This window comes from Phascolarctos cinereus, unplaced genomic scaffold (assembly GCF_003287225.1).
Source record: "Phascolarctos cinereus isolate Bilbo 61053 unplaced genomic scaffold, phaCin_HiC Scaffold_2;HRSCAF=192, whole genome shotgun sequence".
NCBI classification, from domain to species: domain Eukaryota; kingdom Metazoa; phylum Chordata; class Mammalia; order Diprotodontia; family Phascolarctidae; genus Phascolarctos; species Phascolarctos cinereus.
The window spans coordinates 110,101,240-110,113,294 of record NW_027555625.1 but is presented as its reverse complement, the minus strand read 5'-3'; the positions used below and the strand labels follow the sequence as shown (position 1 = coordinate 110,113,294).

The 12,055-nt window shown below is 38.0% G+C and overlaps 1 protein-coding gene across 4 annotated transcripts in view; it reads right to left on the bottom strand.

Moving 5' to 3' along the window:
- PAPOLG (poly(A) polymerase gamma) overlaps positions 1–12,055 on the bottom strand; it is a 48,239-nt gene that overhangs the window by 23,978 nt on the left and 12,206 nt on the right. For all 4 annotated transcript variants that reach the window (XR_013484565.1, XM_078149531.1, XM_078149529.1 and 1 more), the window contains exons 4-8: positions 10,172–10,253; positions 9,977–10,090; positions 7,752–7,801; positions 7,326–7,437; positions 6,483–6,572 (exon numbers count right to left, since the gene is read on the bottom strand). Coding sequence is in view for 3 of the 4 variants with exons in the window: in XM_078149531.1 (XP_078005657.1) it covers positions 6,483–6,572; positions 7,326–7,437; positions 7,752–7,801; positions 9,977–10,090; positions 10,172–10,253 (448 nt within the window). In the remaining variant the exon portion in view is untranslated. The remainder of the gene's footprint in view (positions 1–6,482; positions 6,573–7,325; positions 7,438–7,751; positions 7,802–9,976; positions 10,091–10,171; positions 10,254–12,055) is intronic.

Here is a 12,055-nt window from a genome sequence, read left to right as displayed (position 1 = left end):
GGGAAGCAACATACATACTAATTTTACCTAACATCTACCAGAGTTTTAAAACTGGAAAAAGTGTAACTCACCAAAAGCATTTTAAAAAATGACTTGGAAGTTAGTTTATAACTTAATTGGTACACCATGACCATACAACTATTTGTAAAAAGTATTATTTTATTCATATCAATTTTATGAAAGAGTAAGCCATTGATGTCATTCCACTCTATTTTCTTTGGGGTTTATAATATGATTGATCCCATGTTACTGCACATAACTAAAATACTAATTTAACATGATCCAAGTGTTATTGGGCACATTTTAAAATTAGAGGTAGTAGGTAAGCATCTGTTGCAGAAAGCAACACGATGAGGCGTTAGGGCCTGGGAGCCCAATCAGTAGCTAACATCTACTAATGCCAGTATCTCAGAGCTCTAAGTGAGTTCAAGACTCCAAGGTGAACCACATGTAGAGTTTATAAGCATCTGAGTGCCTAAAGAGTAACAGAACCTGTGCTTTTGGGGGCTTAAACCAGGAGCTGAATGCTTACGCGTGACATTTTCTAGGTGTTTTGGGATAAAATGAAATGCTCACAGTCACTGAACATTTGACAAAAAGGAAGTTTATTTTGCCATAACACAGCAAGGACATGCAAAACAAGGATATAGTGGCACTTTGGTAAATGAGGCCTCCCGAACTTCTTCATGGAAACTCATCTGTTCAGCAGGGTAGAGGGGACCTGAAGGGAATAAGTGTCTCCTTTTAGGGAAAGCTAATCCTTAATCTAAGGATTAGGGAAGGAAGGACCTGGGCCAATCACATCTGAGGCACAGCTTTGTCTCCTTTTAGAAGGGTTGGGGAAGGAGAGACCTTGGTCTCTCCATATTTTGAGGAGGAAGGGTAGGGAGGGAGAGACGTAGGCCCTATCATACTGGGTGTGCTTCATGTCTTCCTGTCTTGGCATAAGGCTACAGAGCTGGCAGCAAGCATCAGCTCATGCTAGTGTGTTCCATCTTCTCAGTCTAGCTCCTAAGGACCTTATTACCACTGACATATGCCTAAGGCAGGGTCTTTGAAGCAGAAGAGATCCTGAGCATCAGGAAGCCAGAGGCAATAGAGCACTTCCAACACAACTAACATCCACCTAAGACCCAAAACAAATGAAGAGGTCCTAAGTCTCAGGGTACTCAAGTTATTGGAAAGCCTGTACTCATAGAGACATAGAAATTGGGAGATGAATGCTTGTTTCACTTATAAAATATCTATCTTCTGGGTATACCTCATCCCACCTCCCACTTTGGGATGAAGATGTAGGACTACTACAGAGAACAAGTTCAGTTTGCTCTGGGTGATCAGAACTCTAATTATATTTAATGACCAAAATGCCCAGTGAGAACTCCTTGCTACTTTTTACCTCTAAATTTGTGTTAAGAATGACCAGCAATGAAAACTGACACTACTACCTCTATCAGGCTTAGTCATCACATGACCTTGTAAGAGTGTCCTTGATCAACTAGTTTCTCCAACCTGTGGCAGGCCCACAACACCAGCTCCTGTTCCCCTCATCCCTTTGATTCCAGGTCACTTTTTGCTCAGGTAATATGCTCTCTATTCTAATCCTGTCACCCCAGTCCATCCTTTTCAGTGTTCATTTTCTCCTCTACTCTCCCATTTCACTGGTTCTTCTGAAATCCCTGCTCAATCAACAACTTCCTTTAAATTAGAACTTCTCTTCATGTTCCTTGCACTCACTGAAACCTAGCTTCCCTTAGGAGATACTGACTACCTACTCCAGGACTAGATACAATTTTTCTTATAAACCTCAACTCACTCGATCAAGAGAAGAACAGACACATTCCTTATTCCTTTCATTTTCAGATCCTTCCTTCCTTCTGCTGCCACCACTTGGTAACTTCTCTCCAGAGAATCATTCCATCCTCCTCTGTCACCTAGTTTAGATTCTGGTTTTAGTCATGTATATAAACTATGGGTCGCAAAAAACACTGGCAACAGTAAAAGGCTTCTGAACACACAAAGGCCAAAAATTAATTCAAAATCAAACACATATTGAATCCGAGGTGTTTCTGGCAGTGCTTGCCCAACTTCACTGCAGCCTTGGCTCTGAACATAAAGCACGGGCACTTTGCACTGCAAATGCCCTCAGGCCACACAAAATGCATTAAGTTTAATCTGATCTAGATCACACTTCCCTTTCTACCCTAAGCTAGAGTACGGGACTTTTAATATATTTTGATGTCCCTTTAAATATCCTAGTCTTATAGTGCCAATCTCAATTCTTACGACCTATAATTTCCCCAACTTCAGTCACTTAGAGAGCTTGACCTCAGTAAACAAGCATGCTACTTTTATGATCCTGAGAGGTCATTTTTCCCTGACTATAACCTCCTATGCTTGCTTCCATCTCTTACTCTTCTTTATTTCTCTTTAAACTTTTTTTTTGTCCTGTGACTCCTACTGCCTCCTACTCTTCCTGTCCTTGGCTTCACTTTGCTGGCTTCTACCAATTAATCTTGACTCTGTGCTTTACCAGTTCAGTTATATATGCCCCTCTATTCTTGAATCACTTGAAGTCCTTTCCCTTTCCCCTTGTCCTACTGTTACTCATGCCTTGTCAACCCCAAATCCTGGAGTTGCTTTTTTTTTTCCTGCTCCCGTTCTTATGCTGTGGAACATGGCTGACTATGAGTCATATGTTCTCCTTTCTAGTCTTGGTTCTCTTCCTACCTATGTCTATTCCTAAATTTCTTTTGTTCCTGAGACAATTCTTAAACTGATTACTAACAAGATGGTTACTGAACATATAGAGAGGAAGCAGCAATTGCAAAAAGCCAACATGGCTACATTAAGAACAGAAAGTGCCATGCTAGCCTTACCTCCTGACAGTGGAACACAAGGAAAACAGACTAGAAGAATGCTATATAATTTACCTAGATTTTACTCATACTATTCTTGTGAAAAAGATGGAGTTGACTAGCCAATACAATCAGATGGATTCTAAACATGATGACTAGCCAGACTCAAAGATTAATCAATGTCAACTTCACAGAATTTGAGATTTGGAGGGGACATAAGCAACTCTCTTAATTTAGCCCATATATGAAAGGAATCCCCATAATCACCTACCTGACAAAAGTGTCACCAGCCTCTGCTTGAAGACGCCAAGGATGGAAACCTACCACCTCCTGAAGCAGTCTATTACACTTCGGGATGGCTCTAATCATTAGCAAATTTTGCCTGACATTGAACCTATATTTGCCTCTTTGCAACTTCCAATCACTGCTCCTAGTTCGGCTCTTCAAGGTTAAAGAGAACAAGTCTAATTTCTCCTTCACATGACAGCTCTTCAGATATTTGAAAACAACCATTATCTCTCCAGGAATAAACAAGTCCAGTTCTTCCTTCAATCAATCTTCACAAGTCATGGACTTCACATCTTGGTTGCTCTTTTCTAAATACTCTCCAGCAAAGGATAAACATATCCCCAGGACACACCCCTGAAGACCTCTTCCCACTCTGACACCAAACCCTTTACAAATATTCTTTGAGACCAGCCATCCAACCGGTACTAAATTCATCTGACTGTACTGTCTAATTCACATTTCTCCATCTTCTCTACAAGAATACTATGATAGCTTATGAAAAGCTTTGCTAACATCTAAACATCTAGTTATATCCACAGTATTTCCCTCACTTACTAATTTTAGCAATCTTGTGGAAAAAAAAAAGTTAGCCTGGCATGACCTGTGGTTGATGAAGCCGTGCTGGCCCTTTGTTATCACTGCTTGCCAACCATCTCTTTGATAATCCCTTTCCAGAATTTTCCTAGGAATCAAAATCAAGCTCATCGGTCTGTTTACAGACTTGTTCTTTTTCCCTTTTTTTCTTTGGAAAATCAGGACATTTGTCTTCCAGTGATACCTCTCCTTTTTCCCCCATGATTTTTCAAGTATCACTGACAGAAGCTTAACAATCCCACCTGTCAGTTTTCAGGCCCAAGAATGCAGTTCACCTGAACCAAGTAACTTGAATTCACTAAGGGCAGCTAGGTGTTTTCTTACTATGTCTTTACTTATCTTGGGTACAATTCCATGTAAAGGTCTTTCTTCTTTGCAGAGAAAACAAATGAAATAAGGAATGAGCAATTCTGCCTTCTCTCTGTTGTCAGTTACCATCCTATCCAACACAAGCAAAAGTCCTACTCCCTTTTTGATTCTTCCCTTCTCCCAATATAACTAGATCGTACTTCTTGTTGTTTTTAGCTCTCTGAGCTTCAGCATTCTTGACACTATTTTTATAGTATTGTGCCAAGTGCTCTTATAGTCATCTTCTATTACTGGGCCTTACTTCCATCTCCTATACATTTCTTTTTAAAATTTAGGTTGGTTGCTGAGTTCTCTGTGTATAGAAATCATCTAGCTCAGGAAAAATCTCATTTTTCCTCTTCACTGGAATTGTTTCCCTTTGTCTTCAGAATTTCATTCTGGAGGACTTCCTATCTCCTCCCCCTCCCCCGGGCTATTTTCCTCTGAAACATTTCAAGCCCATGGGATACTATCTTTTCCTTGAATCTTCTGAATATGTTTTCCCCAAATCTAGGGCAGAGACACTTAGCAAAAAGTCTTCAATAGAATGTTCCAGGTATACCTAAGATACCTTAAACTTAACATGTCCAAAACCAAACTCATTTATCTTCTAAACCTCCCAATTTCTGTTAAAGGTATTACTATTCTTTCCATTTCTAACTTTTATAACCTTGATGTCATCCTCGACTCCTCAATATCCCTCATCCCATAAATTTTATTGGTTGTCAAATTTTGCCATTTTTACCCCTAAACATCTCTAGCTTTTTATCCCTTCTCTCTACAACCTTGGTTCAGGCCCCAGATTACTGCAGTAGTTTTCTAATTGGTTTCCGTGCCTCAAGTTTCTCCCCTATGTAGGCCATCCTATACCCTGCTGCTGAAGTGATTTTCCTTCATTTCAGATTTGACTGTGCTTGAAAAATAATTGTTTGGTTGCTCCATGGTTTTCAGTTCTGGGCACATTATTTTAGTAAGGATTTTGTTAAGGTGCAATGTATTCAGATGAGGGCAGCAAGGATGGTGACTGGCTTAAATCCATGTCATGTGAGGATCAGTTAGGAGAGCAGGAGATGTTTAATATGGAGAAGACCAAGATGGGGACATAACAGCTATTTTTAAGAATTAGAAAGGCTGTCATCTGGAAGAAGGCATATTTTATTTAGCCCCAGAGGTCAGAAGTAGGATCAATGGGTGGAAGTTGTATATAAACAAATAAAGACTTGCTGTGTTCTTAAAATACAATTCTATTTTTATCATTCTCCAGCTCAAAAATCTTCAGTGTCTCCTCCCTTCTGTAGTCCATCCTTCAACACATTTATCAAATCAACACTCCTAAAATATGGTTCTCATTTTATTCTCCAGCTCAGGAATCTTCAGGGACTCTCTAATGCTACTAGGATAAAATCTAAACTCCTCACCCTGGAATTTAAAGGCTTCCATGACTCTTCCTTTCTAGACTAACATTTCATCACTGACTGACATAGCATTCTGTCTCCTGCCTCTGTTTTTGCACAAGCTGTCTTCCAACCTAACCTCTCCCCACCTCCCTAAATCCATGCCTGGATGCATTGGTTCTTCATTTCTAGCTCTGAGAAGCTGTGGTTTCTTCCAAAGCTCAACACAAAAGTTATCAGTTCCTACATGAAGCTTTCTTTGAAACTCTCAAATGTTTGTGCTCTCTCCTTCTCCCCTCCAATTACCTTATATTTGCTTATATGTTTACATGTTGTATTCCCCCAATAGAGCATAAGCTGCTTGAAAAGAAGGTTTCATTTTTGTTTTTGTATTCCTAGCACCCAGAATAAGGTATGTGCTTAATAAATGGTTGCTGAATTAAATTATAAACCGTAGAGTGATATATAAATGCAAATTATCATGTTAAACTATCTTGAGAAGTTCTAACTTCCAAGTACTCATTAAGTCAAGCTGAAGGCTAAAGCAGCATATTTATCATGGCATATGGAGTAAAATAATGAAGCATTATGACTCACCATATTCATATCACAAAGCTGTTTCTATTTGCAAAGCATTAGACTTCTCCCCACTCCACTACTAAAAAATGCAAAGGTAAAAATTCATGCAGTGTGGGTATATACTGTAGAGAATAGTGTACCCAAAGTCAAAAATCCTGGGTTTAAGCACAGAATTCAGCATATATGAACTATGTGACTTTGGGCAAGTCTCTAAATCTCAATTTCCTTATCTGTAGCAATCATAATATCTACACTAGTCACCTTTTGTAAATACTATATAAATTAGTTATCATTATACCAATTCCACTGGGGGCCGAGTGCTTTAGTCCAAGTTAAATGCTTACAAGTTGCTGGCAAAATCCAAGACAACTGTAAACGGCAGTCTTATTTCCAAAACATTTTTAAACACACATCAAATACTTACTTTTTGCCCACAGCTTGACTGCTCTAAGAGTGAGTCTAAAAGTCTCCTTATTTGGCACCAAATGTAAAATTTCATCAGTAACTCTGCAACCTGAAAGATTGAGTATTTATGCATTATCAGGATAAGAACCCCCCCCCCAACCACTAATCCAATTACTTCATGTACTGACATCTTTTCAAATACTAAAAGTGTGACAGGCATTGAAAATGTTAAAAAGGTTATTTTCTGAGAACTTGCTGTTACTAAAAATGTTAATACTTTATAAACTTTTTCTTTCATAGCCTTAGTTCCCAGAACTTTCTTAATTTATGGAGCCCTTAGTGTCTCAATTTTTTCATGGTGCCTCTAGACTGAAAGAAATATATAACAGTTCTGTTTATTAAGTAGTTGGGTCAAGAATTTATCCTTTAGTGCCCCTAGGAGCTCAGCCACAGTAAGGGAACCAAGGATCTATAAATTAAAAATATACAGGTAATCTGACTGAATACTAAAAAGCAGCTCCTAAATATCATAACTCCTTTGACTTCTAACTTTAAGCAATTTGGTGTGGTGATAAGTTATATTTACAATAATAAGACCTGCATGAGATCTGATTCCAAAGCACATAGTTATGAGCTTTAGCCAAAGTTAACTTCTATGAACCTCAGTTGAAATGATGATCACAATATTTGCACTACCGATATTGTGCAGGATTGTTGTGGGGAATCAAATGAGATCTCATGTTAATGGCTAAAATCTGTCTAGTTCTGAAATACTAAGCAACAAACTTAAGATTCATCAAGTACTTTAGAAATAATTTTATTCTCAAACATACAATCTGAGGCTTTTCTTTTAAAATCTTACCATTGAGGCTTCGGATGCATCTTATATCCAGGCTTCTTAGACGTGAGTCATCTCGTAGATCTAAGTTATCAGAAACAGTCTGTATGGCCAGTCTTGCAAACACAAGGTCAATCTTGAGAAGTACCAAAAAAACCCAGAAAAGCCATTAAGAGAAAAAACTAAAAATAGAAACACCCAAAGAAAAGTTTTGTATAGAAGATATAAAAAATTATGAAGAGTTCTAATTACTATTAGTCTGGCAAATTTTACTGAAAGAAAGAAGCTTTCCTATATGCTCAAATAAATCTTATATCAGATCACTATAGCAATGTATGACAAAGATGATTACTTCTTACACAAAAAGAAATTTTTTCAGTTATGCATGTCAAGTTAAGAAAAGTCATAAAAATTTTATCAGTGGAATACAGTAAATATTACAATTCTTACCTCAATACCATCAAATTCAAATTTGACTACTGGCACATAAGCATCTTCTACTGCCTGTCAAAAGAAAGCAAGAAACTATTATTTCTTATAGGGTTCCTTTTAGCACTCCTTAACTTTTAAGGCAGCATATGCCCCTTTCACATTGTATTTGTTTTCAATCATGGATTTCACCAAGAAAACAAACCATGTCCTTGGTCAGAACCTTATTACATACCTCATAGTTACTTGTGACTAGTTTTGCTTGATCAAACATTTCAACTGACAATTATAAAATTTAAAACCCAGTTGTTTTTGAAGAAACATGTAAGTTAATGGAAAATAAAATACAGTTTCAAGAGAGTACCATTAATTCAATAAGCATGTTAAGACCAGGGCTTTCTTAATTCAACAAGGTCTTCATATAATCTGGTAAAGAAAATATTAAGGAAAACTGATTTGTTTCAGTACCTTTTCAGGAGCTGGCCAAATTTACATGGAAGGAAAACTCCTCTGCACGAAATATGTACTCTGATTCTACCCAATCCATTAATGGGAACACACAAGTAAGCAAGGCTGAAAAATTACCTGAATCTTAAAATTATAGGCCTTTTAAATTCCCTCAATTTCATATTATAGTTTCTAACTTCTATTTTCACGGGTCAGTTATAAATTGATTTGAATTATCTGGGTTTAAATTCTGGCTCAGCTTCCTTTGTAAGTGTGGACAAATTGCTCAACTTCACTGGACCTCAGTTTTCTTTTGCCTTTTTTTGCTAGGCAATGGGGTTAAGCAATTTGCCGAGGGTCACACAGCTAGTAAGCGTCAAGTGTCTGAGGCCAGAGTCGAACTCAGGTCCTCCTGACTACAGGGCCAGTGCTCTATCCACTGAACCACCTAGATTCCCCTGGACATCAATTTTCACATCTGCAAAATGGTGTGGAAGGGTGTTAAAACTATCATCAATCTGTACGGTCCTTTTCAGTTTGAATTCCTATATTTATGAATTCATTAAAACTGAAATCAAATGCTATCCCACTCCAGAAAGCTCTCCCTTATCACCCACAAACAAAAGTTTCTCCTTAGACTTCATACAACACTGTCTTGTAACTGTAATGCACTTATCATATATCACTGTATATTTGTTACCTACATATCTTCTACCTCCTACTAGACCATTTCAAGAAGTCTGGGATTATGTGTAATCAACCTTTTTATTTCCCTCAGTATCTAGTCTACAATAAGCACTTAGGTGTTTACTCAATACTTACTAAATGAGAAATTCAAACTTCTTGACCTGCTGTTTTGGGCCTTTTTTTTTTTTGCTGGGGGGGGAGAGGTGGGAAGAGAGAAAAGGGTGGTTGTGGTGAGATGCCATTATTTTATTAGTGGAAGGAACTCCTGCAGGGAAAACCCTCTCTGACAATCCCGGTCAGCAAATGTTCAGCAGCTTTATAGTTCTAGAGAGGAACTAGGGAACTGAAAAATAAGTGACTTTCCCAGGATCACAGGCATGACTTGAACAGTCTTCCCAACACTGAGGCCAGCTCCTTATATACCACCATGCTGCCTCTTGAAATACTGCACGCTCCTAAAATATCATTAGGTGCTGAAAGCCCAATGATAATCTTGCCTTCAAAAATGATCTCACTTGCTCTACTCACCTGGACTCACAGCTAGAAGAAGCTGTAAGAGATCATCTAGTCTGAATGCTTTGGAAAAGTGAGGCACAGAGAAATTAAGGGACCTCTAAAGATCACAGCATGAGAAAGCAACAGAACTGGCCCCTGAACTAGATCTCTATGTTCTAAAAGTATTCTTTTGCCTCTACAATGCTAGGTCTTCTTGGTATGCTACAGGAATCAGATTCCAGCAACTCATAATGCAGAATTCAAACCAATTCCTTAGGAAAAACACTAGACTTAAAAAAAAAAAAAAAAAGAAAAAAAAAAGAAAATCTATTCCCAATCTATTCACCAGAGAGAATACTCAAAGAAAAAATTCACCAAATTTGTCAGATACAATTTGGCTGAATTCATAAAAAGTATTTCCTTCTCAGTCCTCTCTAACTTCTTAATATGGCCAAAAGTACTTTGTGCTTTTTTAATATAGTGAAATGTAAAGCTTCACTAATTTAATCTTATAAAAATAATCAAGCATTTAAAAGATGTTTCCCTAAAAGACAGAGTTCGTATTCCAAACAAATGTATATCATCAGTATTAACGCTATTAAATACCAATAGAATACTTGCCCTTAAATTTCTAATTCCATCCTGATGTTTGAGTTTCTCAAAAAAGGACTGAAAAAAATCAGATCTTTCCACATGTCTGGGTGCAACACACAGAGCATCAATATCAGCACCTACAAATACAAAACATCCTCTTTAAAAAAAAATATGCTAACCAACGTTGTTAAAATACTAAAAAATACAAAAGTTTGTACCTTTAGTGTGTACTCCCAGTCTGTAAGATCCAAAGGTAAAAATCTTACCACCAACATTAGCCACAACAGAAGGTGGGAGATTCTGAAACGAAATTAAGCAAATTCTTAACTGAGTAACAAAAATTAAGGAGAAACACCACAATAACATTCTTTACTGAGATAAACAGTATCAATACAATACAGTTCAAAGTAAGAACAGATGTATAAAATTATACCATAGTTCTTTATTTACAAAACAAATTTTGCTTGACAGACTTAAATTTTCTTCCTCCTTTCATTGTTACAGAATTGTAGGATACAGGAGTTAGAAAGGACCTCAAAGTTCATCTGGCTTAAACTGTACCTAAATAGGAATTCCCTTTATAGTATCCTTAACAAAGTGGTCATACAGATATCTGGTTACCAAATCTGATAATTGATTTAGAGCTGAAAGTACCCTACATTTCATCTAGCCCAAGAACCCTCATTTCACAGATGAGGGGACTGAGTCCCAGAGAAGTTAAATGATGTGCCTAAGGTCAATAGGCAGTAATGTTCAAGACTTGAACTCAGGTCCCATGACTCCAAATTTAGCACTTTCCACTGCAGTGGCCTACCTCCCCATTACTTCTTGATGTAACACAATCTATGTTTGGGCAGCTCCAATTATTAGTTTTTCATATGTAAAATCTAAATTAACCTCTGTAACTTCCACACATTGCTTCTAACTACATTCCCAAAGGCCAAGAAAAGCAAAATTTCTCTTCTTCAATCCCCTCACCATTGCAGTCTCCATCCTCTTAGATCCCCTGTAATTTGTCCATATTCTTTTTTTTTTGTTTGTTTGGTTTTTTTTAGGCATTTAGGGTTAAGTGACTTGCCCAGGGTCACACAGCTAGTAAGTGTCAAGCGTTTGGTCTGAGGCCGGATTTGAACTCAGGTACTCCTGACTTCAGGGCCGGTGCTCTATCCACTGCGCCACCTAGCTGCCCCCCATATTCTTACTAAATAAAACACGGTCCCTAAAACAGAACACAATACTCTAGATGTAGTCCCACTAGATGTGCTACCACCTTCCTCATGCCAGACATAATGATCTTGCCTCTATCAACCTACTACAACGACCACCCTCTTCATCATTGTCAAATCTATGTCATTTCCTTGGTTCTCTTTAAAACATGGGGTTAAACAGTGCTTCATCATACAAGAGATTAATGTCAATACTCTCCGTCCTTAGTGTTCATGATGATATATTATCCAGGTTCTTCTGACCTATTCAGGTTCTTTTGGCTATTTATTCCATCTTCTTTAGTGTTTCATCCTCTAATCTACCAAATATGGCAGTAGGGGGAAGGGTAGGAAAAGGCTCTTGGCCCTCCGTTGTCTCTAGATATACTAGGCCTACCCTCATGGCTGAAACTGTTACTTCCATGCCGAAAACTTCTGAACCTAGATCTCTTTCCCAACTTCCATTCACACATTTCCAACTAGCCTAATGGACATTTCTTTTCTACCTGAATGCTTGTTAGTCACCTCAAATAACATACTGAAAACTGAATTAATCAACCCAATGTATCAAAGGAGCTGCCCTCTACTCCCAAACTGTGTGTCCCTCTTGATTTCCCTATTTATACCATAGGTACAATCAGTCTCGCTCTTATTAGACTCCAAAAGTAGATTAAAACTTTTGTTAAACACTTACTATACGGTACCAGACACAGTGCTAAGTACTGGAAATGCAAACAAAACAGACACTCCCTATCCTCAAGGATCTAACATTCTAATGGTGGAGGGAGGGGGGAAGGGGAAGAGAAGATAACATAAAAAAGGGAGATGAAAAGGAAGGAAAGCTGATAGGAATGGAGCCAGGAGAGAAGATACCAAGTTTCTTTTTCCTGGCCCCCT